The sequence below is a fragment of the Emydura macquarii genome, unplaced genomic scaffold, assembly GCF_026122565.2.
Source record: "Emydura macquarii macquarii isolate MOO-44397 ecotype Brisbane River unplaced genomic scaffold, CSIRO-AGI_Emac_v2 contig_2897, whole genome shotgun sequence".
Lineage (NCBI taxonomy): Eukaryota > Metazoa > Chordata > Testudines > Chelidae > Emydura > Emydura macquarii.
In genome coordinates, this window is record NW_027133034.1 from 2,983,702 (window position 1) to 3,011,630 (window position 27,929).

Genomic DNA, 27,929 nt, shown 5'->3' on the forward strand with positions numbered 1-27,929 from the left:
TCTTTTTATTATTAGAACCACAACAACTAAGCTCATGTACTTATCTAGCTCTCACACTACACTGCCCCACACGTAGTGCTAAGGGTTGTCAGGCACCGTCTATGTGACTCTTAGGGGAAACACTTATCTCATTCCCACAATGCTTTAAGATACAAACCTCTTTAGTTTGTTATCATAAAAGGCAGTGATCATTATAGTTCTGTAGACCTCCTTTCACGGTTGTTCTCATCTTACTGTGGTCATATGCATGGAGAGCTTTGTATACTTATATCTGCAATAGCGTGTAAGAAGCTCAACTATTCAGGGATTTCTAGTGAATGACTACAATTTCAAGGCATTTTTCCCCATCAATAGACTTCCTGAATGTCTGGTGGCTTTATAGAAGGTTTTCATCCATTCAGAACTTGGTTTTTTTTCTCTCCCTTCTGATGTGATTTAATGACTTTGAATGGTTGGCAAGAATCATGTCTCTTCCTGGTTCTTCCTATTCTCTTATACTGTTAAAGTCAGTCCAGAGTTCCTCCAATAGCAGTTTTATATGTATGATAGAATGCCAGTATGTCACAGATGCCATTATCCATTATATGTATCTATCATGATTAGATGCTATAGTATTGGTGCTCTAGTCTTTGTTAAAATGTGAAAATAAATAACTGACTTCAATGGGAATTGCATATACATATCTCAGTGCAGAATTTGGCCCACATAGTTTAGAAATATCATGTACTGTATCCCTTAGAATTCTATATATGAAAATGACCTGTGTTCTCTTTCTTAGGATTTCTGTCCAGTATTGTAAGATGTCTCCTGATTGGAGCAATCATGCATGGAGGTGGTTGAAGTGGTTAAATCAATATAAAAATCAGCCTGATTTCTCACCCATTCTCTGAAATGAACACTAACTTTATATAACATTAGATTTCTCCTTCTAGTGGCCCCTCCATAGTTCATCCATATTATCCTTCTTTTTTGGGGGATGTGGGAGCAGGACTGCTGAGCTCCACTACCAATTCTTTCAAATTTGGCACTGCTTTCAAGCTTTCCTGGAGTTCTGTCCCACAGTGAATGGTGTGTCCCTGGGAACTTCTTACATGAAAACCCCGTCCCTCTCCCTCAGGCTTAATATTTCACATTAGAAAAGAAAGAGAAGTTCCAAAAGTGCTTTATTCATTTTAGTGCATTTATTCTATGGTAAGCTAGAGTGGCACCAAATTTAAAAGCAGAGAAATAGTGACGCCTGCCAGATGGTTACAGAGAATGACCAAAGGTAAAGGCAGGCAGTGGCTAATGGGGGAATCTGAGACAGGAAGCTCTCAAAATGTTCAGAAGTTTATGTAAAATGTAAATAAGCATCTTTTGAATGGTTAAGGTTAGCCCTTCACTAGTCATGATTGGAGACCAGGAGACATGGATGTAACTTCCTGCTTCCCATTACATTTCCTTGGAAATAATCTTTCTGTCTTACAACTGGTGAGTACAAATTTTTGCTCCTTCCCATATTTTAGAGTTCTGCCCTTGAATTGCACAGGTTTGGTGAGAAGCGTCTTGCTTCCACTGAATGTGATATATAGCACAGTGAAATGGGTGGCTTGATTTACTCCCATTAGATAAATCCTATTTCATTTTACTGAACTAGATGTATTTGTTACATCCTTTTCTGTTACACTGAATAGTGAGTTAATTTGCTTTATCAATTTGCCGGTGCAACTGAAGGAGCATTAAGGATTTGGGAGACCCTCAGGGAACCAGTGTAATTTTCTAGCTGCATCTGTATCTACCCACCAAGGTGAGAGTATGTTCTGGTACTTCACAGAATTACCACTTCAGAAACAGATATGGTGAAGATTTTCAAAGTCACAAATGGCAGCTAAGCACCTAGCCCCCATTGACTTTCCATGGGAGACAGGCATGTAATTGCCATTTGTACCTTTGAAATCCTCCCCTATGTTGATGTACTGACTCTGCGACTGGCCTACCCTTCAATATGTAAGCAAAATAAAATACATTTAAAGTTTGCCAAACACGCCAGACTGCGATTTACCAGGATTCTAACAATGTTATGTGTTAGTCTGAAGGTGTGAGGGATGGCTGTCAAAGAAAGGGAAAAAGAGGAGAAAAGAAAGAATTAAGAGAGAAGGAAGAAGTTATAGGACAACTCTAGGAAACACTAGAAGAGTGGAGAGAGCGGGAACTAGGAATTCAGACATTTACTAATGTTCTGTACAACTGAACAGCTGGTTTTGCACTGGCAGAATAGGTAATGCCAGAAGGTATATGCACATAATTTCTGGAAAATACAACCAAGCACAGGATAAAGAAGTAAATGTAGTCCCACTCCCAACCTGAACAACACTGCAGAAAAAACAACATTGTTACCCCCTGTGGATTGAAGGAAATCACACAGCATATAATATAACTTTTCCTGAAAGATTAAGTGACTTGCCCTTGATCACTTAGCATGTCAATGTCAGGAGTCTAACCCAGGTAATCATGAAATCCTGTCCCTTACTCTAATGACTCAATGACAGTGCCTCTGCATAACCAGTAGCTCCTTTCCTGTATTTTTTGCAGCTGATTTTATATTATAGTCTGACTACCTTCTTCCTTCCTTTACTTTTAAAGCAAGTAAAACTGTTGAATTAATTAAGAAGGAAGACACTTGTTCATTACTCTGAGCATGTCTTTTGGTGTTAATAGCATTACTTAGTACTTGAAGAAAGAGTTTTGATTACCATGGCTTTATTGGAGTGACCCCCTCCTTGAAACTCAATGGTCCCAAAGGCATCAGTTGGGCTAAGTTGAGTGTGCTTGCTGATGGACCACTTCTCTGACTGGTTCTCATTTCGAGTGAGTCTGCTTTCATTTTTCTCATTCTGAATAATGGAGATACTTGGAGTCAGTCCAACATGTTGACCTATTAGACGCCCACAGCAACACCTACAGCAGTAAGCAAAAATTATTTCCATTTATTGGCCTAACAATAGAACAGGCTATATTTAAAGAAACTCATTGTGTGCATTGCAAAGTCTTAGAAAGTCATTTTCAGGCTGAAGTGATTTTATAGAATTGTCAGAAGTCCTGTGTTGTAGCAAATACACTGAAATGTCTATGAAACAGACCGAGTTACGCTAGCAATATGACCTTTTTTTTGTGATTCTCCTTTGTTATGTCTTGTTTTTATTTAAAACTAAATAAAAAGCTTTGTTCTAAATATAAAAAATAAGGTAAAGATTTTTTCTCCAGTATATTCTATACGTTTCCACAGATGACATTAAGCTAAATAAAACATTTTCACATGAACATTAACATATTTTAGTCATACATGTAGCTTGTATCCATCAATTTCTTACAATGCTAGCTGCTATGTATCTAATATAGAATGCAAATATTCAAGGGACTGGAATACATCACCAAGAAGATGAGTAAGTTAGACATGAAACACTGATATAAATTGAAGTTGGTTTTTTTCAATTGACACTTTCTGGGGTAAAGTATTAGTGTCATGCCTCATAGACATCTCTCTCTCTGAGGGTTCCAAAATATAAACCAATCTTTGACCAGCATATTCAGAGATTTGCAAAAAATTATTATCTATACAGTCATTTTCCTGTAATTATAGTTTCATTTTCATAGTATGTAGCAATACAATACAATATGTAGCATATGACAATACAATTACCTATGGGGGTCTTTGGTGCTGGGTATGATATGAACACATTCTCTCTTGTAAAATGCTCTCTCTATCCATGATTTCTGAGCCTGAAAAAAAGAGGGTAAAATCCTGTAAGCTTTATTTGCTTATTAAATACAATTGCAAGCATAAATGAGGAGAACTCAAACATGGAGAGAATCTAATTATTGACCATGCGAATATGCTATATCACGTAAACGTTTTCCGTCAGAATTTGGGTGCATTCCAAGAGCATAGCAACAAAAGGTTCAATATATTGTATTTATAATATTATCATGTTATTGGCCAGATAATTTTTATACCAGTGTCTGCATTCATATGACAGCAATCATTAAAGCAAAATGAATTAAAACAAATAATTGATCAAAATTTTCTAGGTAGTAGGAAAAAAAACACACCTGTCCTCAGTTTATAAACACCTTTTTAAGTACTCTGTTCCTTTAACTACTATGGCTAAGTTTGAGGTATAGTGCAAGTTTTAGACATTAAAAAAGAGACTAAAATATAAATTAATGACAATCCACTATTAATCTACTGCAATATTTTGTAGAAACACTGTTTTCTCAAACTGCAGTTGAACAGCAGATCATAATGCCAATTAAAGTGCCTTGGAGAAAAGAGCATATAAGCAGCAGGAAGGGAGACATGTGAAACAAGGAAAGCTTTGAAATATAAAGGGACAGATCCTTAACTGGTGTAAACTGATGTAGCTCCATCAAATTTGATGAAGCTGTGCTGCTTTACACTATATAAGTCTCTAGCCACAAATGTATTCAGTAATTCCGAATGTTCTCTCTCGGAATTATCTTATTTCCAGATAAGAGGTGTGGTGCTTGGTTTGTTTTTTGAATGAAAGAAGAGAAAATAATCTTCAGAGTTTTTTAACTCCTTTTTATTATCTGGGTAGTTCTTGTTGGATCATGTCAGTGAGAGTCCTGGAAAATTACCCAAAGGATTCCAGCAGATAGAATTTGATTATTTGCATTTAATATTCAGAGTTGATTGAAGGAAAATCTCAGAGTATTCAGCACAAACCGGTAAATCTTATACAGCATATGCAAAGGATAAAAAGATCTTTTTACAATTATACTACAAACAGGGATATCGTTAATACTAATCATAAACAGATGATGATAGCAATGAATAATGATATAGTGAAATAATAATATATGATATAAATATATATAGTGATATAAATATGAAATAATATATATGAATAATAATAATATATATAAAATAGTATACCTAGTGGGAGAGGTTTAAGGAACTTGAAGTGAGTTTCAGAGAAATTTAAGCAATGTGATAATGACTATATAAGAGTGGGGAAAAAAGAAAATGTGCCTCTAGGAAATGAAGTGTGACATAGAGAAGAGAAGAGAAGAGAAGAGAAGACATCACTGGTTGATATTCCACTTACTATCAACTGTCTTGCACCATAGAAAATCTGCAACTTATTTTTCATCCCTGTGGCCCACGTTTCTTGGATATGTGCAAATCAGCTTAATCAGAAAAAATCCTTTAGGGCATGTGAATTTTCACATGTGCAGACTTTAAAAACAATGTTACATCTCTGCAGTGCTATAAAATGACCTCAGCTAAATTCATAATTACATCTATTACTTAGTACTGAATTTAAATAAAAATATTCTCTGTATTTTTCACTAGGAATTGATTCTTTGATCTTAATCACTGACTTTATTTAGTTGAGGGAGTTACAAATTTTACTCAGTATTTGGGGAAGATATGTATATTAAATATACAGAGAAAGAATATAAGAGAGATCCTTGAAGTCCAAGAAAAGTGTGTAATTTTCAAAACAGACTTCATTCTCTTTCTCTGTTATTAATTCTGGCAAATACTTGCAAGGCTCTGGAACACAATCAAAATAAGTATGTAAAATGCATAAGAACCATATTTTTGCATGCCATACTATCCTGTAAGTCAATATTAAATTGGCTAATTTTCAGTTTAGTAATTTAATTGACTTTTCACACGTAATGAGCCATCTCTTTATTAGCCAGCTAGGCTTTTAATGAGTTTAAAAATGAGGGTTTTTTAGACTTCAATTGAATATTTACCTACAGTGAAGACTTGTAGCCATTGAAGTCACAAACATATACTACAGGGGGGAAATGAAGAGAGGAACTTCAAAATTTTGGGGCAGAACATAGTTTTGTTTTACTAAAACATTACAGTTACAGGTATCACTTTGTACTATTGCCTTAGGAAAGGATTTTCCAGTATAAGCAACAGCAGATTAATGAATCACTTCTCTGTAATACATGTTAACATTTCTCAAAATAAGGAAAATTCTGTCAGCTATGCTAAGTGTATTTACTTCTTTATTTTAGCATTTAAGTAACTGCCTGGCATGACTATTGTCTTTTCCGGAAAGCATAAAATAGCTGTTGTTTGCCACGTTTCTGGATGATTTCTTAAATCATTTCCTAGTACAAAACACCATCACAAAGTTCTATCTCAGTGACATGGCAGGGGTCCCTAGAACTCTGTGTTCTTAATACACTTCTGAAGTTTTATGTAAATCCACAAAAACAATTTGCAGCAGACTTTGGAGAATTCACTCATTAAAAATATGCCTAAATCACTTTCTTTAAAGATAGTTCCGGAACTGAATTATTTATACAACAACAAAATCAAATAGAAACTGTAACAAAAGAAACTTCATAGAACAATACATTCTTGATGTCTGTTTTTTTAATAAGAGAATTTAATAAGGGAATTCACACATTTCAAAAAAGTTTCATTAGTAGGCAATTTTTATGTACAAGAAATCATAATATTCTTAACTACTCTTAACTTCAATTGAGATTTTGAAGACAAAGAGAAAAATCAGATATGTTAAATATAATATGTCCTTGAGTTTCCATGCCTGTTTTACATTCAAAAACAAAGAATGTCTTGAACATTGCTAGAAAAGCAAATTAAAATAAAAGCTTGTTTTCATTCCAGCAGAGGGAAGCTTTCTACTTATTAGGTCTTAAAAGGTCTATTACCCTGCCTGTCACAGGCACAATACCAATTATGGTATTATATTATGGTTTAATCTTTTGAGAATTCCTGTCACTTTCCACCCCCAAAATAAAGCATCCAATTCTACTGCACTGAATCAAGAACTTACTGAGATACAGATAGTTTGCAATGAAAAATAATATTAATTCATTCTCAGAAATGAAAGGGATAATAAAATTACTTGGAACACAGTCTTCACTGTAGAGTCAAAGGCAGAGATAAGAGACTAGAGGAACTTTACTTTTATTAATATTGTCATTCAAGTCAGATATGAATAGTCATAAATTTAACATGAATTATTATGTGCTATATGAATTAAGAAAATAGCAAATGATACAGCCTGTCTTTGCTTTTCATTATACCACAAACATGGTCTCTCGGTGCTAATTAGTGCTAAATTAATCCAATGGATTCAATTAATAAATTATCTTTCATCCTCAGACTTAGTTTGCTCTTAGTTTAGTCCCCTGGACTCAATATTACTCTCTTATAAAAAGTAAAAAAAACCCAGATCAAAGGCTGATTATTTTATTTACATATACATAATATATATATACATATATATATATAATCTATTTTACCTGTGCATCAAACTTGGGTGGTGTCTAAGGCAGTCCCAGAGCATATTGTGTTGTCTGCATTTCACTGCTGATGGTCATTCTGCTAATAACGCACACATGACGGCCCACTAAGCAAGGCATTCACTCCATTCCGACCCAAGAGATGTTGAAGTAAGCAATGAACTTGCGCCCATTAGCTACTTGGAATGTGCTGCTTAGGGATTAGCCTCATTAAGAGTTCTATAGACATTCATCCGCAGCCCAAAAACACTGCTTGATTTGAACATCTAATCTGACGCCAAAAGAAAAACAAATCCCCTGAAAGCTTGGATTTAACTGGCACAAGCCCTGACAGGCTCTTTTTTTTTATTGTATTTTATTTTCAGAAAGAAGGCTTGTGAAGTGTAATAAGGTGTTCAGAGTTCTGAAGTTCAACTCAGGAAAGTAAATCCTTCAAAAGAAACAGTGTAATAAACTGGAAAGAACCTGACCACACAAGAGATATCGTTAATCTCTAAAGAATGAAACAAAAGTGTTTACTGGGCAACAGCTAAGAATCTATATACAATGTAAATATATTACAATTAATCAACAATGGCATTTATCCAAGGAATCTAACTTTTGCAACTGTTTCTTGATAAACTATCATGAATTTATCATTCCAGAAAGTCATAAACTTAAATGTTTGAATTTCAAAAACAGAGGCAACTGCAGTATGCTTGTTAGTTAAAAGTCAGTGACATATATTTGCTTGGGTGTGTGACCCGTCTGTGCCTGAAAATGCCAAGGTCAGGGCAGGCTGCAAAAGGGGAGCAGATTCTCCCAGAACTGGTGGGTGACATCAGACTTTCCAACCAGACACAAACAGTGCTTCTGATTCCCCACACTAGTTATCAAGAAACTAAAACAAACAAAAATATACACAGCCCCCTTTACTGTATTTCAGTCTCTGGTCTCAATCAGTGACTAGGTTCAGTAAAGAGATAAGTTATTTAAAACTCTATGCTCTTTACCAAAAAGGTTCTTCCTGACCCCAAAGGCTCAGCCACATTACCAGAGCAATGTAAGTTTGGATCATGCCCAAAATACCACGCTGCCAGCTAATCATTTAGTATCTAAAACTAAAGGTTTATTATAAAAGGAAAGAAACAAACTATAAAAGAAATGTTAAATGACTAAAGCAATCAGATACATACAAATGATTTGCAAGCCCATGTATATCAGGTTTTCAGTAGAATTGTGAAGTTTGCAGGCTTGTATAGTCCTTCTGGTGTACATCCAGTACCTGGATAGGCCTCAGTCCTTTGTTTCACAGCTTCAGTTGTAGATGAGTAGATCCAGAGGAAGGTGAAGACTAAAGACTGACTAAAGACTGAAAACAAAATGGATGTAGTGCAGCTGCCTTTAATGTCCCTGGGCCTTTGCCATGCTGCTTGTGGAAATGTACAGGAATAAGATGGAGCCCAGGGTCACATGAGTAAATCCTGGTGACTCATCAGGTGTAGCCCCAGCTTCTCTCCCCGAGCCCATTGTACCTGTGAGTTTCCTTAATGGCCATTAAGCAGCTTATTGCTGCTGCCATCCTGTCTGGGAGTTGCCCATAAACACAGCACAAGTTGAAATACAGATACATCAAACATATCCATAACTTCCAATACAACTATGACACCTGCACATAAACAATATCCTCATCCTTAGCAAATTATAACCTTTCTAACGGTACCTGACATAACAGATCTCATATGAATTACTGTAATTTTGAAATATTGATGTTAAATAATACCATAAACGGTCCCCTAATCCAGCCAGCGTCATAGGGTGACTACAAATTTGGGAAACAAATCATGATTGGAATTGCCTGGCACTGAGACAGAAGGCGAAGTTTATAAACCATCACTGTACATTTGAATATTTGAGAAAGAAAGCAATTATACACTTAGTAGTGGTGACCAGGTTTGAGAAATAAATAAGAATGAGTCCAAGCCTCAACCCAAATTTAAACTTTTTATTTAGGTTTTTTAAAGTTTGGGTGAGTTTCTTTCCCTCCACACAGATGCACACACTTCTAATCCACAGATAGACCTTCTAAACTTACTGAACTTACTGGTGTCTTACTGTGGAAGCCTGGGAGATACCTAAGATTTCTCACAAAGTATTACAGTATCCTGAGGCTTCCCATGGATGAAGCGAGCACTATATTCTGGGGTTACTGTGACCAGGGGAATCTGTACTGCATATGAAATCTGAACAGAGAAGCTAGCTAGAGTGAAACAGGGAGTGTGAAACCTTGAGAGATCTTTTCAGTGTGATATCAATAGAGATGAGGGCCTATGGAGAACAAGGGGCCCATGTCAGGAAAACAGCTGATGAATGAAGAGTCTATTGGGATTTAAAGAGTGAGGTTTAGGAATCAGAAGAATAGTAAGATGATTTGGGGGTTAAAGAGAGGGATTTGATTTGGCTGAGAGGAAAAAGGGAAAAGAATGGCACAAAATAGTGAGAGGGACAAGACAGACATCGGATGGTTTGGATAACTGTATAAGTGTCCATACTTAACTTTGAAATGAAACATGTTGTAAGGGCAAGAGCAAGGCCCTAGAAATAATACGCAGGCTTTCAGCAAGAGTTAGGCCTCTCAAGAACCAGATTTGTCTGGAAAGCCCCTAAGGGATAAGAGGAACCATCCCCAGGTCTGGAAATACCCTTGAGATGAATATAGAAGTCAGCTGACCCTGGAGTCAGCGGCTTTAGCAGAAAAGTAGTAGTTTCAGCAATAAAATTATTAATCTCAGCAATAAAAAGTGGTAGTTTTAGTAATAAACAACTAACGTCACCTTATTGCAAAAAACCCCTAGCTATTAACCAATAGATTAATGAAAAACAAGATTAAGGCCCAATCTCCATGTGGATTGAGATATACGTCACTCACTGGCAGAGGTATAATAGGACCCTAGAGCTCCTCCCTGTCTGAGACTCTCCGTGGATCCATTGAGGTGCTAGCGGATGCCTCGGGCAGATCGGTTCCTTGGTTGCCACTCGCTTCATAGGGTGAAAAATGGGTCTCCTCGCCTTCGTATGGGTAAGCGCCCTCTTCCTCGCTTGGGACACCTAAGGGGTCCCCCTGCTGTGAGGCATAGCCCCGATCCTTTATGGCCTGTTATTGCTATACAGCTAGGCCCTCTTGCAATCCGTGTAGTAGGCACCATTTGTGCTTTCTTAATAGCTTGGTCTGCAATGATTTGGCTCTTTAGCAAATATTATCATTCTTTCTCTTCATGAGTTTCCAGGCACTGCTCGGTGGGGTACTTTAGTTGCCTTGGGAGGGTGGTTCCCACTACCCATACAGCCCTTTGGTTTACATCACTAACACTAACAAAGGTAATGGGCCCCCAGGTACTCATCGCAGTAGGTGTACTTTTGGCAGGCCTGTTTCTTGCTCTCTTAATTGCTAAATGTTGTCGTGGTTCAGATAATAACAATTCCACTTGTGGACACTTCCCTCTTTTGTAGAATGTTTATTCCTATTTGTCAAATGTTTCTATCTATTTTTCTGGCAGATAGTGCTCTCTTCATACTTTTAACGGCTTGGGTAATATTGATATTGCTCATGTGTAGAGTGTGTTGGGAAGCTGATCTGTAATCTTTATCTTAACTCTCTACCTCAAGTATAAATAAATTGCTGCTCGGATATTATTTGTCCAGTTGTTCCTTCCCGCTGCCGAGATCTATAAGATACAAACACTCCGCCCTAGCGGAATACACATGTGCTTCAGTACTTTGCTGGATCGCAGTCAAAGTACTCATCAAGACACTGAAAGATCAAGCTGCAAACTTTCATTGGGGTCCTTTTGACCTCAGTGCCCAGGGCTGCATTCACCACAGACTTATTCTGTTTTCCCTCCTCATCCACTCTACATTGTTTTCTTTCACCATATCTAATTTAGGTCCAGGTCCAGCAAAGCACTTTACGCACATGTAGTCCTGTTGATTTCATGTGGCTAATCATGTTTTAAAGTTTGCTGGTTATATTTTCTTTCTGTTTTGGGAACTGCATATAGGGCCGGACCTACACCAAATGGTACAAAAGGTGAGGAGTGTCTTCGATGCCTCCCCACCATTTGTTAAACTTTTGAATACCTTATTTTTTTATTGCATTTGTAGCCCATTTCACAATTTTGATGCATGATTTGCATGCACGATTTATCCCTGTCATATCAAACAATAAATGTGCATGCTACGGTCTGTAAATCTGTATTTTTTCATGCTATATATAAGCAAATAAAAATTTTATTTCCTCTAAGCTTATAGAAACATTTTAATTTTAAGAAGAACTGTACTAACATCAAGAAATTGAACTGTGCACCAAGATTGGGTGGCCAAGTACGAAATAGTGTTCCAGTAGATGACACTCTTAGAATGTTAACCCTCGTCCTTCAGTTCTAAAAGCTTTCCTTTTTCGCCTTTGCTCTTTTGAACTGAAGCGCAGTGTCAGCGAGCTCCAAAAACTGGCCAATGGCATTTTCAAGCAACATTCAGCAGAGTACAATCTGGACTGTTGAATAGCGAAATATGCCCTTCACTCTCTAGCCTGGAGGTGCTTTTTACACCGCTTTACTGCCTGAATAGCCAGCCCTGGCCTGCTCATATAGTCTTCAGCATGTAAATTCACTCCCAGCATGAGCACTCTGAGCTGTCACTCATAAATTACATACAGGGCAACTTCTATAAAAGTCCAGAATATTCTAGGAGGTTCGTGAAAAATGAATCCATAATATACAGAACATGTGAAACATTTTACATCAAACATTCTATTTTCCCTTTTGTCGCTCACAACAAAAACAGCCCCTTGAGCCGGTGACCTCCAAACCTGCCCCTAAATCTGGTCCTGGGTGCATTATCACACCTATGAGTATGACAAAAATAATAAATCATCAGTATAAACTACAATATGCATTAACTACTCCTGGTGCCAACCTGTGATATTGTGGTGGATTTTTCATGAGATATTTAATTGGAAAGGGTCTGCAAATGACACAGATTCCACAGAGAACTAAAGCTCTGTCTGTGGGAGCTCACACGGAGATATTTTAACGTTATCACATTATGAGGCAATAAACTACCAATACTGTAGCTGTTCCTATCCTATGAGTAGTAATAAAGAGAATAGTCCATACATTTACTGCAGAAAGGGCTATTTTCTTTGTTTTATATTGTGTAAATTGCACAATGGAATAGCACTGTATTCTCCTGCTCCGTGCTTTTAAAAAGGCTGATACTGCTCATTTAGAAAACTACAGCATAAATGCTATTAACATTTAAGATCCAGTTAATTGGTAATGACTTAAAATTGGGACTCCTAAAATCAGGAACAGTAGTTAGTAATGAGTGAATATTATCATCTCTCATGAGGAATTGCTAATGATTATTAAAAAAAGAGTCAGCAGCAGAACTCTCTCAGGGCAGAAAGCTCCATGAGAAGGTAACATACTATGTACCAATGATGTTTAACTGCTGATCTAAGAGTTGGAAGTTCAGAATAGCTCAAATAATTAACAAGGAACCCATAAGTAACTCTATTAAGGAGGATAATCTCTGGTAAATTCAGCTTTGCTGGTAAAACCAATGGGGAGACAGCCTTAGCTCACAGTGTCACAACCTCACTAATCTCCCCTGGGCGATGGTAACAAAGACCTTCAGCAGGACAGAAGCTATACTGAAATAAGCTTTTTGTCTGCTCTACAGTGGGTTAAAGCAGCTGGACAGACACCAGAATACTTCTGAAGTATATAACTTAGCATGTTTTAAAAATGGGTTAGATATTTACAAGTGGGGTGTGTCTAAACTGCAAAGCAATAGGGCTGGAGTCCTGGGGTTCTGTCTTGACTCAGGCTCAGACCCACCACTCTCATGGGTTTTGTGACCCTGTGTTAGCACAATTTCTGTATAGCTGGAAGGAAGGCTAAGCTTAAATGTGAGTTCGAACACCGTGGTAACATTGCACTATAGACATTCCCTAGATTGCTTTTGAAAACCCCACTCAGCATGAATAAGAACAGCATTTGCAGTTAGGCTAGCTCAGGCAAATTACAAGGGATAGCAATTCAGGTGCTTCAGAGAATAATCTTATCACTAGTTGTGGTCAGGATAAATTTCTCTTTCCCCATTGCACAATTAAGTGCACTATGATGTGTTTACATCTTCCCTGAAACATTGGGCATTGGCCATTGTTGGAGACAGGATACTTTACTCACTGGAACATTAGTCTGCCCCAAAACAACCATTACAATGTTCTTTGGACTTTTACTGGACATTTATTACTGGCAGTACTATAGAGGCTATGACATTAAACCTTTACTTACTGTAGCTTGTTTTCTATACTCTCTGTTCCTTTTTTGTTTCACAGCAAGAAAACTTTATCATCGGAGTTGTTCCAAGAACCATCTTCAATTGTCATGAAAATCAAATTGTATTCAGCATATAATAGGAGGGCATAAAATATGGTATTAGTATTATTAGCCCCATTTTACAGAAAAGTCTACACTGCAACTAAAAACCCAGGGCTGGCGTCCCGTCAGCTGACTCAGGCTTGTGAGGATTGGGCTAAGAAGCTGTTTAACTGTGGTGCAGAGGTTTGGGTCCCAGACTCTGGGACCCTCCCCTCTTCTGGGGTCACAGAGCCCAGGCTCTAGCTGAAGCCCAAATGTGTACACCACAACTAAACAACTCCTTAGCCCGAGAGCCAGAGTCAGCTGACACACAGCAGCCGTGAATGTTTAACTGCAGTGTAGACATACCCTATGAGACCTACTCCAAGTGTGAGTGATAGAAATGGGTGGGGGGCTGGCAGGCATGCACCAAGGTCCCAGAGCTGGTGCAGAGACCTGGCTTCCCATGGACACTCCCCCTACAACAGGATCAGTGGGATTTGGGGGCAGACCAGCAGCTCAGTGTCTGTGGCGAACAGCTGATAGAATGAAGTAGAGGAAATGCAAAGAAATCTCACAATATTTCTTTCCCCTAACTCCTTCCTGTGGGTCTTGCCACATGGAGGGAACAATTTGTCCAATAGACTTTTAATACTTGATTCTCTCTACTTCCAGTGATATACTTCAGTATTTTCCTGAGTTTCCAAGGAGCACTAAATAAATAAATAATCCTGTTTAAAGAAGCTATGGTCTAAAATATTCTGAGCAGTGAAGGCAAAAAACCTAACTGGCTTCAAGACTGATCTTGGTAAGTTTATGGAGGGGATGGTATGATGGGACTGCAAACGATGGCATGTGGCCCATTGGTGACTGCGAGTAGCAAAAATCCTCAACAGCTGGAGACGGGACACTAGATGGGTAGGGCACTGAGTTACTACAGAGAATTCATTCCCAGGTACCTCCTGGTGGGTCTTGCCCATGTGCTCAGGGTCTAACTGATTGCCATATCTGGGCTGGGGAAGGAATTTCCCCTGGGTCAGACTGGCAGAGATTCTAGGGGTTATTCGCCTTCCTCTGCAGCATGGGGCACGGGCCACTTGCAGGTTTAAACGAGTGTGAATGGTGGATTCTCTGTAACTTGAAGTCTTTAAACCATGATTTGAGGACTTCAGTAACTCAGCCAGAGGTTAGGGGTCTATTACTCCTGTGTATTACTCCTGTACTCTATTACAGGAGTGGGTGGGTGAGATTCTGTGGCCTGCAACGTGCAAGAGGTCAGACTAGATTATCATGATGGTTCCTTCTGACCTTAAAGTCTATGGCAATGTTTCTTAACCTGGAGTTTTAGAGGGGTCGCAAGTGCAGAGCTGGTATTGGGGGGTGGCAAGAAAGGTAATTGCCTGGAGCCACAGGGGCGCCATGAAACTAAGTTACATGCCTCAGCCTCGTGGGGGTGGGACTCAGGCTTCAGGGGTACAGTAGTTTGGAAAGGTTAAGAACCACTTCAAGAATTTCTTGACTGATAATTGCAATTATGTACAGCCACTACAAAGTCAGCCAATTGATTCATTTTAATCCAAATCCCACACACCTTTCTGTGTTTCTAATTCTGATCAGACATTATTGATTACCACGACAATTGTGTGGTGCATGCATGTGGACAAAGACGTGTGTAGGAAATATGTCCCCTTCTGCAGAAAAGCTTGTCAGAATTAAAATAAAATGACAGATTTGTATAAAATGTGGCCTGATGATACTGAGCTACCATCTTTTTCTACAAACCCAAATATTCAAATTAATTAATTCTGTGCCCCACATCTGCCTATTGTCCAGCCCTGCAATTAATTTTCTGCCTCCCCCCCTCACCCATCTGCCCTTGCCAGGCAGTGCACTTCTGTTTCTCCTGCAGATATGGAGTTCTCCCCGTTTCCCAAACTAGGTGTTGCAGGGATGGAGTGGGAAGAGAAACGGTGCAGAAGGAGCTGACTGAGTTCTCACAGGAAGGAATAGGAAAAGAAGGAGATGAGGCACCCTGATCTGATTGGCCCTTCTGTTCTCTCCTCCCACCTCTTATTAAAATGGTAACACTGCTCCTCCTCCGTCCTCTCTTCAGGAATCAAAGGAGCTTTTTGGTCCGGGAGGGGGAAAGCTCCATGTGCCTCCTAGGAAGTGGGGAAGGCAGCCAATCAGAAAAGGGTTTTCCCCAGGCAGGGTTGAAAATCCTGTGAAGGCTGGAGTTTCCAGTGCTGGAATGATTGCCTCCAGCAATTGCTAAAATTGTGTTATTTGCAAGGAGCTCATGAAGGATGGCAGCACTGCCTCCCCCCACTCTTCGCCCATGGGAACCTATCCTTCCCTCATGTGGTAAGCTCCAGCCTTTCTTTCACCTGAGGTTTGCTTCCTTCCATTCTCTCCCCAGGCTGCTAGGTCTACTCCCAGGTCTGGGTATATCATTCTGAGTCTATCCTCTCAAAATGACCTCCAAATTCACCAAAGCAAGGGCAAGTCTGATGCTGCCTTCTCCCAACATTGTCTGCAGCTGTTGCTGTTGACCCTTTACTGTGCATGGAGACGGGCTGTAGACACAGTGAGAAAAGAGTAACTGGTTGCAGGCAACAAGCAGAAGCAGCAGATGGCCATGCTACACACAAAGCACTTTCAGTAATGACTTCAAGTGGCAGAAGGAGTAGAAAAACCTTTTTTCCTGACAATTCAGCCTGATGATCGCAAAGACAGCCCTGGTGTTCTGTGGTCTGCTGATATTATCCCACATGATGTGGGATAATTGTTAATTCTACTTTCCCTTGGAAATTTGCTCAAAGCTGAAACTGAAGATAAACCTCAAAATATCTGCAATTCAAACCCAATAGTTTCACTGTACTCACACCAAGTGATCTGGAAACTAGTGGATATTATACCTCTAATAATCACATTCTGTTTGCCTAACTTGTGCTTGCAGTTTCAAATGCAAAGGATGATCCTTTGAATTCTCCGACTACAAGCAATACACTTGGGACTCCAAGGGCTTACAAAGAGACTCCAACCTGATAGTCCTGGCCAACCCGGGGAGGAACAGGACTTGCTCTTTCCTTGCATGGCCGCTATCAGGCAGCTCTCTGCAGCTAGGGGAGGACCTGGAGATGGGTTTGATCCCGCCCCGAGAATGGCTGTGTAGGGGAAGAGAGACTCCTGTCCCTCCCCAGCCTGGCCGGGACTAGCAGCTGGAGCCAGGGTATGGTAGGAGCCCCGGCTGGGGAGCCCCCAGCCCTGTCCCTCCCCCTCCAATAGCTAGATTTCATGGGGGAGATCAGATTTCATGGTCCATGACATGTTTTTCATGGCCATGAATTTGGTAGGGCCCTAGGTATAAGAGAACAAATCCAATTCATATTACTAATAGGGAGCAAGTTACAAGCACATATTTCAAGCAGTATAAGTGAAAAAATATCTACATTACCATCTAGTACAATGAAGGAATAAAATATTAAGATTAAACATTATGGAAATATTTTTGTTTCATATTCATTTTTCTTCATTTTCAAAGAGGACTTTAATGATGTGGCCAGAATGCTAACTAGAAAACAAAGCCATCCCCATAAGTTTGCTGTGTGATATGCAGGACTAATTTGACATTACTCAGGCTATTCAAGGTTATTAGATACAGATTTGGATTGCCTGCCAGAGTCACTCATTTTTGCCTTAATGTGTGACTGGGCACATTAATGGGCCTTCAGTACAGAAATAGCAACAGAGAGATTTCTATAATGAAAGGAAACTACAGAAAGGTATTGCAGAAAGTGAGTTTGCCAATCAAATGCTCAAATATTCTACATACCAAGCTATGACTAACAAACTCATGAGAAATCAAAACAGCTCTCTCCAAGTTGATAATCCCAGAAATATGACATCTTTTCCCCTCTCATTTTCCCTTTTTTTAAAACAAGACTCATACATTTTTTATTTTTTAAAAAGGCTTTTTATCAACCACCTCAAAGCAGAATGACCATTTATTGGAATTTTCTTAATCCATATTATAAAATGTACAGCTGTGTCTGGGTGTTAAGTGTCCATTACTGAGGGGGTGCTTACTACAGAAATGGGGTGTGCTCACAGGCAATGAAGCTGAGGCTTGCAATGGAAACCTGAGGTTGACCAGGAGAGAGCCTTATGTCACTAGAATGTCAGTTTCATTGACTCAGAGGCTGCCAGGCCTGGGGAGTTTTGGAAACTCCACATCAGTTTTTCTGAAATGAAAATGTTTCAAGATTTCTTGGTCATGAGAAGTTTTGAAGATTTTGCCTTTCTTCGAATTTGAAACCAAATTCCAAATAGTGAAATTTCTCGCAAGCCCAAAATTTTGAATTTTCGCCAAGTGTAGTCAAACGGGACCAGTCCTGTGGAGGCACCCAAGGCTGAATGAGAACAGGATTATCTGGCTGCAGTCTGGGAGCTGGGATGGGCAAGCTGAGAGCCAGGCACAGACACAACTTGTTACTGGCAGGGGGCCAGCATTAGCTGCACCAGGAAACCACTGGGCAGAGCCTAGCAGGCCAGTGCTGATGGGTCCCAACAAGACTCGTGTGCAGTAGTGCCTGAGTGGGAGGAGGGTTAGGAACTGCTGGTTTAGCTTTTGTTGTAACAATTAAAGCAACTGTGCCCTTTCCTTCTGGCAGTCCCAATAAAAGAATTCTTCGTTTTACCAAGTACATGAGTGTTTTGGGGAACACATCAAGGGTTAGTCTGTAAAGTCTAGGACTTCAAGCACAAAATCACAGTACTCACAGCACATTATTGGACCTCTAGAGGGGACGGATGAACAACAGCACTCACAGCAGTGGGGTTGGATACCGGATAACTGAGTATGCAAATACTGGATTATTAAAAAGCATTCAATTTAGGCACAAAGCTACTCTCCCAGCTCTTACTGGTCTGAAAAACTGTAAGGTAAAATGTATGGTACTTATCTTCTCAAATTTTTAGTTTAAAGAAATGCCCTTTATCTGTGACAACCTTGCCCTGAGATACAAGTAGATCTCCTGTTTAAAATAATTTTACTGAGTATGAGATTCAGTTGTGCAAAGCCCTGTTCATTAGGTTCTGTGCAGGGAACTCTGCAGTGGTCAAGGGAGATGGAATACACCTCTGCACTCTTCTGCAGCCTCTCTAACCACTGACAGGTTACAACAGCCCCTTAGTACACCATTCCATGTGGTAAATCTGAACAATGGGAATTGCTTAAAAGATAACGCAGCAACCCACTCAAGTGCATCTCCTGCAATTATCTTTGTTCCAGCTTATTTAGAGTTGGTACAGATGCAGCGCACAGAGGGGGAAGGCCCCCTTGCTGACCACACTATTTAAACCTCCAAGTCTATTAGAGGCAATGCAGAGTTTAAATTGCAAAGACCCTGTGGACAAATGAATTTCACCCTACAAGAACACAACTGTTTTATGTCCTCTTTTCTAACCCCCATTCCTATTTCAATAATGCTTTTGCTAGGAAATAACAGAAATTAAGTGATTTTTCCCTGAAGAAATATCCTAACAGTCAAATTCTTCAGCTTCTTTACGCATAAAGTCTGAGGCAGCACATTTTAAAGCAACATGGCCCAAGTTACATGAATACAACCCTCACTGATTTCATTTTAGCTGACTATGATGGGGGTTGCACATGAATAACTAAGGGTAGAATTTGGACTGCATCTCCAAACATTCTCTTCTCAAATATAATTTCCTGTTACAGAACTTAACTGTAGTAATGGTATTCAATAAGCAACTGAAAATGACCTTTTATCTGAGTGACATTTGCAACAAAAATCCTTGGCAAATGAATTATATTAGCAAAAATATTCATGCTAAAAAGGCTAGGTGAACAATATATAGGATACTACTAAAAGCATACAGTACTATAAGATGCTGTCTTAGAGTTAGGGAAAATTAGGAAGACAATGCTAAAATCACATGGCAGAACTAGGAAGTTTCTCAACAAACTAAGTCAGAAATAGATATTTCAACCCAGACTATGGCTGCCTCTGAGCAGGTTTACAACTGGGTTGGGCAGGAGAGGCTTTCAGCCTGCTGAGCACACATGGAGGAGGCAGCCACTAACCTAGCCCTTGTGCAGTACGTGTACAAGGATGGGGGAGAATACAAAGGTGCAATATGCTCCAAAAGGGCAGGGGAGACATGACCTCATCCCTCATCCCCTTCATGCTTGCACCTTCCTTGAACTGCCATTGACATGTTCAAAAAGAAATTGTGAACATCACTCTTCAGTGCACTCCTGGCACTGCCGCAGGAGACAATCTGCTGGCATGAATGCTTCAAAGTCAGCATGCTTCTGGTGGAGTGGTGCTATTCCACAGCCACCTCCGCCAAGTCAATGGCTTTTACAGCCACAATGGACACCTTTTCTTTTGCAATTTCAATCATTCTCTATTTTGGGTAGGCCTGGAAATGAATCAAGCTACTTGAATGCCTACTTTCATTACACATTTATGGTATTATGCAAATAAATAATAATGTGCCAATTCCTACGTTCATCCCCAGTTACTGGCTTGTATGATATTAAGTGATAGAAAATGGTTACCATGAGAAAAATCTGAAGCTCTATGATGATGGACATATGTCCAGTGAATTTTTATATTTTTTTGTCAGAACAATCTATTTTTCACTGTTCCTCCAAAAGTGCCTGTTGCAGGGTTATCCTTCAAAAATATCCTTTAGAACAGTGATTTTCAACCTGTGGTCTGCAGACCCCTGGGGGCCTGCACACTATCTTTAAGGGGTTCATGAAAGGTTGCTGTTACCATAGAACGGTGGTTTTCAAACTGTGGTCCATGGAACCCTGAGGGCCTGCAGAGTATGTCTAATATTTCAAAAGGTGTCCGAACCTCCATTTGAAAATTTTTAGGAGTCCACAAATGAAAAAAGTTGAAAACCACTGCTTTAGAAGGAATACTGTAAATCCAGCATGCAGATCTAAAATGTATTCCTTGGAACAAGCTCTTAGAAATAGATTCTTAGAGAGGAACATCAGTTACATTTATTAAACAAATACTTCTACAAAGTTTGGCATCTCTCCTACTCCCTAAGAACTAGAACATTATCTATAATCATTTGTATATAATTAGAAACAGCTTAGTATTGTAGTAAAATACATTTTTGCTATTGACTGTCCATTCGTACACATATCTGATTGTCTAAAATGCCTCTGTTGAGAAGAGTAATCTATAGTTACTATTATGATTTATTTGGGACCAGATTTGCAAAAGTACTTGATGGCCCACAATTGAAACTGGATTTTCAAATGTGATCGGTTTCCACATAGACACTTATATGAAGGACCAAATTTCTAAAGTAGTCAGAACCCAACACTCTTCACTGTTCTCAATAAAAACTACTGGATGCTAAACATTTTTAAAACTTTGACACTTATATTAGAGTAACACTTAAGAAACCAAATAGAATCAAAGCAACATTTTGCTAAATACTCCACAAATAAGAGAAAAGACAGTTTTCTATCTCACAGAGCTCACAGTCTAGGCTTATGATGAGATGCATGAAAAGACAAATATGGAGAAAGGGGGATGAAGAATGAGGTAATAGCAAGACCACCAGCATGCTTGGCGTCAAAACGATAATCTTGCCACCTGCCTAGCCATTGTTATTCAATAGATCTCCTACAGATTCAATAAATCATGTATAACCAGGGTTCATACTCAACCGATATATTGTAAAATAATACAAAATCACACATCTTTAAGCTTCAAAGAAAAATACATTATTGGTATGAAACAGAATAGATGGTTCTGGAGGGAATATCCACAGTAGTTTTAATTCACTCTCAAATGCTGAAACCATACATAAATAGTTCTAGCAGCTACCAAACATTTTTTGAAATCAGCAAATTGTCATCCTAATATTCATGCTGGGGTCATCTGTTACTTTTGTTCCCCCTTTGTGATAAGAGGAAAGGGAATATCAATGGCTTTTTACATAGCTTTAAATATTTTAAATATAATTCATACACACAAAAACCAAAAATAAAATTCATGTGAAAGGTCTATTTTAACACACCAAATTCAAACAAAGTAGAGTTAAGGCTGGTAAACCTCCATTTTATCCTGCCACATTTTGATTATTAGTGCTGGGGTCACAGAGCTGTGGATAATTTGAAACATCACCTGGGCTGTCATTCTTAAATATATCAAAGAGTGCTATTATTCTGTTTTGTAAATACACAAGGTTTTGACTCCTTTATTATACAGTGCATACAACAAAAGCATGATAAGGAAAAATGATTATGACATTTCTTTGAAGAGTTAGTGTGAATAAGTTAGCCTGTTTAAAAATTAAGAAATTTACCCAATTCTTGACCTAACATAAATGAGCATAATGCTGCAATGGTGGCTCAAGACAGATTTCAACAAACGTTCTTGTGAGCAAAAACATATCTTGTGAATGTTTGTAGAAAACAACTAAAAAGTGTCATGTACTGTCAAAATGAGCCATGATATATGAACCACAAATATTCACTAAGATGGTGGATTTAAGATGTATCCTGGAGAGAACAAACCCTAACTCCAGCACCAATACAGGAAAGCACTCTCTAGTATATACTTAACTCTAAACAAATGCTTATTCAGCAAAGTCCATCAGCATGTGTTTAATTCCTGTTGACTTCAATGGAGCTTAAACACTTTGCTCAATAGGGATGGATTTAAACAGGTAATTAAAGTTAAGTATAATCACAAGTGCTTTCTGAATTAAGGTGTATGAGAGCAAACAAAGTTGAAGGAGATCTTTAAAAACGGGAAGACGTTTTAGACAGACAACAGCTAATCATGCTGCAAGAAGAGATGGAAGATAGACTAGACTTTAGATGAATGGTTTGTGGTACTATGGTGCTACTTTTCTCTTGCAAAGGACAAATTAGGTTGTAATTGAGTTAATGCATTTTAATGACATCAGATTTTTTTAATCTATAATTTGCAAAAGGAAAAAAACCACCTTGGGGGAAGATCTGAATACAAAGTTTCTGCCTGGTGCACTTTTTTTTAGTGTTCTAGTAAAGGCGTAACAAGTAAGATTTAGAGTAGAACTGTGGAGATAGCCATAACTAACAGCACCACTAGTGAATTCCTCTGGATATTATAATTTTTTAAAATCAACCTCTAAAAATATCTTCTTGCTAGTGTCTACAGTATTTTTGCCTAGCTGTGAACAAAATAGATTAAGTTCCAGAGGGGTAGCTGTGTTAGTCTGTATACAGCAAAAACAACGAGAGTCCTGTAGCACTTTAAAGACTAACAAATTTAATTTCTGCAGGCATAAGATTTTGTGGGCTGTAACCCACTTCGTCAGATGTAAGGAATAGAAATCAGATAGGAAGTATATATCTACATATCCAAGGGTAAGGAACAACAATGGAGAAGTTAGGTATAAGCAAAGTCCATTCAGTTAGAGTAGTTGAGGCCTATTCACAACCATTGATTAGGAGGTGAGAATGTGTGAACAGTGACAATTACTTCTTGTAATGAGATAACCAGGAACATATCCCTGCAACAAACCCCGTTGCCATCTCTGCCCACACATTGACTCTAGTGACACCATCACAGGTCCTAAAAACATCATCCACACCATAAGGTGCTTATTCAGCTGCACATCTACTAATGTAATATATGCCATCATGTGCCAGCAACGCCCTCCGCCATGTACATTGGACAAACCGGACTGTCACTACGCAAAAGAATAAATGGACACAAATCAGACATAAAAAATGGTAACATCCATAAACCAGTCGGAGAGCACTTCAATCTGCCAGGACACTCTGTAGCTGACTTGAAAGTTGCCATACTTCTACAAAGAAACTTCAAAAACAGACTTCAGCGAGAAACTGCAGAGCTAGAACTCATACGCAAACCTGACACAATCAAACTGGGTCTGAGTAGGGACTTGGAATGGTTATCTCATTATAAGAAGTAATTCTCATTGTTCACACATTCTTACCTCCTAATCAGTGGTTGTGAATAGGCCTCAACTACTCTAACTGAATGGATTTTGCTTTCATCCACCTTCCCCATTGTTGTTACTTCCCTTGGATATGTAGATATATGCCTCCTATGTGATTTCTATTCCTTACATCTGACGAAGTGGGTTACAGCCCACGAAAGCTTATGCCTGCAGAAATTAAATTTGTTAGTCTAAAATAGATTAAGAAATGTATAGAGAAAATGAACATTAACATTCATTGGAGTGGATGAGTAATTTGTAACACTATCCAGATGAAACCTGATTTGGATTTTGAGAACAGAACACCACACTAACTGCTTTAATGCACTTTTCTTATTCTTTGGAGATACAGTGTTGTCATGGGGGAAGCATGTCTAACTGCCTAGTGATGCAAGTGCCACATTTAATACAGTTATTGAGTTTAGCAATTCTGTGTTTGTAAAAAGTAGACACTGTGTCCCAATTAGAACTTACACTGAATCGGTGCCTTTCTCTTTTTAGATACTTTGTAGACCGTGAAATTTCAGCTAAGATGGGCCTACTTATAAAATTAAACTACCAAATTAATAAGTGCATATTGCAGAGTATGTGAAATGGTGACTGGAGTCCATTTTGAAAAGGAGGGATTGTTTCTCATTGCAACACACCCATGCTGTCTTTCTATTCTCAATGTATGTCTGGTATTTCATTAAGATAACTGTTTATTAATTGCCTCTCTGTCTGGACCATTTTCCCTAATGAACTTATCCTCTGGGAGTAACTCATCTATGCAGTAAACAGAAATGTGTTAAATGCAGGGTGTGCTAGACCTCCTCGGCTCCAGACCTCTCAAAATACCTTATGATCAAAGCTAATGGCTGGATGCCACCCCAGGTATTGCTCAATTTAATCAAAACAACCCCAATATCCCTTTGTTTGAAGGGCGGAACACTGAAGCTAAAGAACAAATCTAGGTGGCTAGCACCTTTTCACTAATTAAAGCATATGGGTCTCTCCCTCTTGTATTGTTTTCTGGAATTCCTGTGTTTACTCATGTAAATTAGCAAAATGCTTTGAAAAACATTGGATTGAAGAATATAAAAGAGAAGCAATGGAAATAAGCAAGCAGGCAAGCTTCAAGAGAAGAGGAATCACTCTTGACAAGAAACTGAGAAGAACTACCATCTTGCCCAGCTGCCTTCTGAGACCACGGATCCAGGCTCTCGGGGGAAGCTGCTAAGAAACCATCTCCGCCTCTTGCCTGCATTGGTGAGGATAATTGCTTTTGCAGCTAAAATATACTGGACTTTTGGTTTGGGGGCTCATTTTATATGTTTATAAGTATAGTAATTAAAGCCTTTCTGTCATTATCGAATGAGAGTCGTGTCAATTCCTGAGCACACTAATAGCAGATCCCAGTCTGTGAGGTAACAACTTTCAAATTAATAACTAGGGCATTATGTAATTCAGATGTTCTTGGAAAATGTCCAGATCAAAAATATATTTTGCAAGCACCTCCCCCCCGGCTTAATCATCATTACATAAATTAATCATTTGATTATTAATAATGAATTTATAGATTAGTAATTTTTCTTATTGATTTGAATTCTATTTCAGGCTTACGTCTGTCAGGATAAGGCCCAAAAGAGAGGTTTACAACTGGGAGGAGGGAATTTTCTGCTGCCAGAGAATATTAGTAAAATATTTTGTTGTCTGACTTGGTTAGAATCATAATCACATCTTGGGAGTTTGAAACTGAAATCTGTTTCCTTACTGAAATATTTTCCATCCAGCATATATGTTCAGTTATTTATTAAGTAGGGTTGTTTATTATTACTTTGTTACTCCTGGCAATGATATATTAATTGGTTAATTCTGTCTTTCAAAAACTTCATTGATCCATCTATTTCACATACATATTAAAAATGACATTGACTTTGACAAAAGATCCTTCAGAATGTTAGAAAGAAAAGGGTCAAAATTTGGAATCCAATAAGTTTAACAGCGTTCCCCTAAAGAAAGGAATTTTCACATGGGTAAATACACAGTACTGTAGCTTACTTAAGCTTACATCTACATATACCATATCTTTCACATTATAGAAGAGTGCATGAACCCTCAAAACCATTCATCCTTTTTGCATCCTTTCCCATTCCTTAAAAAAGATGTGACGCAAGTGTGACTCATCACACAGTTTTTATTTAATGTATTTTTAATAATGGCGTTTGTTACTTTTGCTAATATTTGCTAAAAAGATTTCATTCCTCTATATCCCATTTGTTCCTCCATGCTAGGTCCCAATTCAGGAAAGCACTTCTGTTGGAATTAAGCATGTGCTTAAGTTAATGTGACCTAAATATATGCTTAAAGTTAAGCATGCTTTCATGAATTGGGGCCTTATTCTGGAGTGAAATAACTTTGAATATCAAAGATTAGACAGATTATGAGTTAATAAATAAAGAGTATAACTTTACAGTAAGGTCAAAGTAGAAGAGGAAGTTTGGAGACAAACTCATTAAAACACATAGCAAGAGAAATAAAAATAAAATCACTGCAAAAACAAACAAACTGTTCCCACTTATCCTCATTTGATCCAGAATGAAGGTTTCAATTTACAGGTGCTGAATTAAAAATTAACTATTATCTTGATCATGAGACCTCTAAACCAATGATATGAACATGGAAAACTGTTGAAGCTCCAACAATAAAAAGATATGAAATAAAACTCATGTAAAATAGTAACATTAATATCTTATGTTAACAGTACCATTCTGAAATCTGAATTTATATAAAATGCAATATATTAACATTCAAAAATCAGCAGGGCACTCAATTATATATATGGGGGGAGGAGGGAAAAGAGAATATATTTAATTTCTTTGCTCCTTTGGATTATTTTTAGTTTGAGGATTCAGCTTTATATGATAATAGCGATATGAATAAGATCTCTATTGACTAACCTAGTGAAGTCCCTCTTTCAGCTCTCATGGCAGACTTTGCTTATTTTTACTTTTGTGAATTAATACTAGAATTACAACTCAACAAAGCCTACGCTACCGTCAATGTACATAGGAAGCTATCAATAAGGCTCAGACCCTGCAAGCTGGTCTTCATGGGTGACCCTCTGCCCTTTAAGGAGCTCACTGACTTCAGAGGATCTGCCTGAGTGGAGCAGGTTGCAAGATTGAGGCCAAAGACTGCAAATATCTGTGGCAAAATAGTCACATGTGCTTTCCTGTCTTAGAGCTATATGCGCCTATGTGCTACGAGTTATCATGGTACAAAAGGCTGAGGTAAGAGCTAGCCAAGAACTTAACTTTATTTTTATATAAAATATAAACAAATAATGAAACAAAACATATATAAATACAGGCACAAAATGAAAATGCCATATAAACAACAAAATTCAATGTTCATTATTTGTAAAGCCTGGAACAAGTGAAACAAAAAACACACTGAACCCATAGAGATCATGTAAGGCATCAATTATTCAAGTGACTAAATAGATAAATAAGTGAGAACATAACCTATGAGAATCAGGGACTGATATATACTAAACTCCAAAAGTATACAATAATTGCATGTGTGACCAGACAGCCTCATATTTTCCCCTAGTGTTTCTATTAGAAAGAGTCATTTTTTCCATTAATGCAGTTAGCTCACTAAGCCAGGCTGTGTATGCAATTGCAAATTTCCATTCTCTCAAAACTCCTCTTTGGCCACTAAAATAGCCACTGCAATGCATTCCTTAATGTTAACTGGTAATACCAGCTCATCCAGAACACCCAAAATATACAAGCTTGGCAGAAGGCAAGTTAGCAACACTTCAAATTTTTGAGAGAGAACTGAATACTGTATTCCAGAACACAAGGATTTTTGACAGATATGGAGGATGTCTGAAAGGTTGGCATGTGGCTATTTGGATCTCCAGCATTCACTGTGTGTTGCCAATGTAGCCTTAAACAAATGTTCTGAAGTTCAGTAGTACCAGTTCAAGTTCTTGTTCTGGAAGAAACTACAAGGATAAAAAACTTGAAGTATCTTTTACATTAATCTTCCCAGGTTTATGTTGTGATAGTAAAGGCTAAATTCTTCCCATTTTTCTTTGAGACTGAGATTGAGAGGGTAATGCAAAGCATTAAACCACCTGTAGGTAATTCCTACAAAATGACTTTTGTTTCCTTATTTCTTAACATGTTGGTCTAGAGGTGACAAAGTTGAAACATGTTG

General features: G+C 38.3%; 1 protein-coding gene across 4 annotated transcripts in view; it reads right to left on the reverse strand.

The window, feature by feature from the left end:
* TRPM3 (transient receptor potential cation channel subfamily M member 3) overlaps positions 1-27,929 on the reverse strand; it is a 593,929-nt gene that overhangs the window by 178,552 nt on the left and 387,448 nt on the right. For all 4 annotated transcript variants that reach the window (XM_067569296.1, XM_067569294.1, XM_067569295.1 and 1 more), the window contains exons 2-3: positions 3,680-3,759; positions 2,733-2,937 (exon numbers count right to left, since the gene is read on the reverse strand). In XM_067569296.1, the coding sequence (XP_067425397.1) occupies positions 2,733-2,937; positions 3,680-3,759 (285 nt within the window). The remainder of the gene's footprint in view (positions 1-2,732; positions 2,938-3,679; positions 3,760-27,929) is intronic.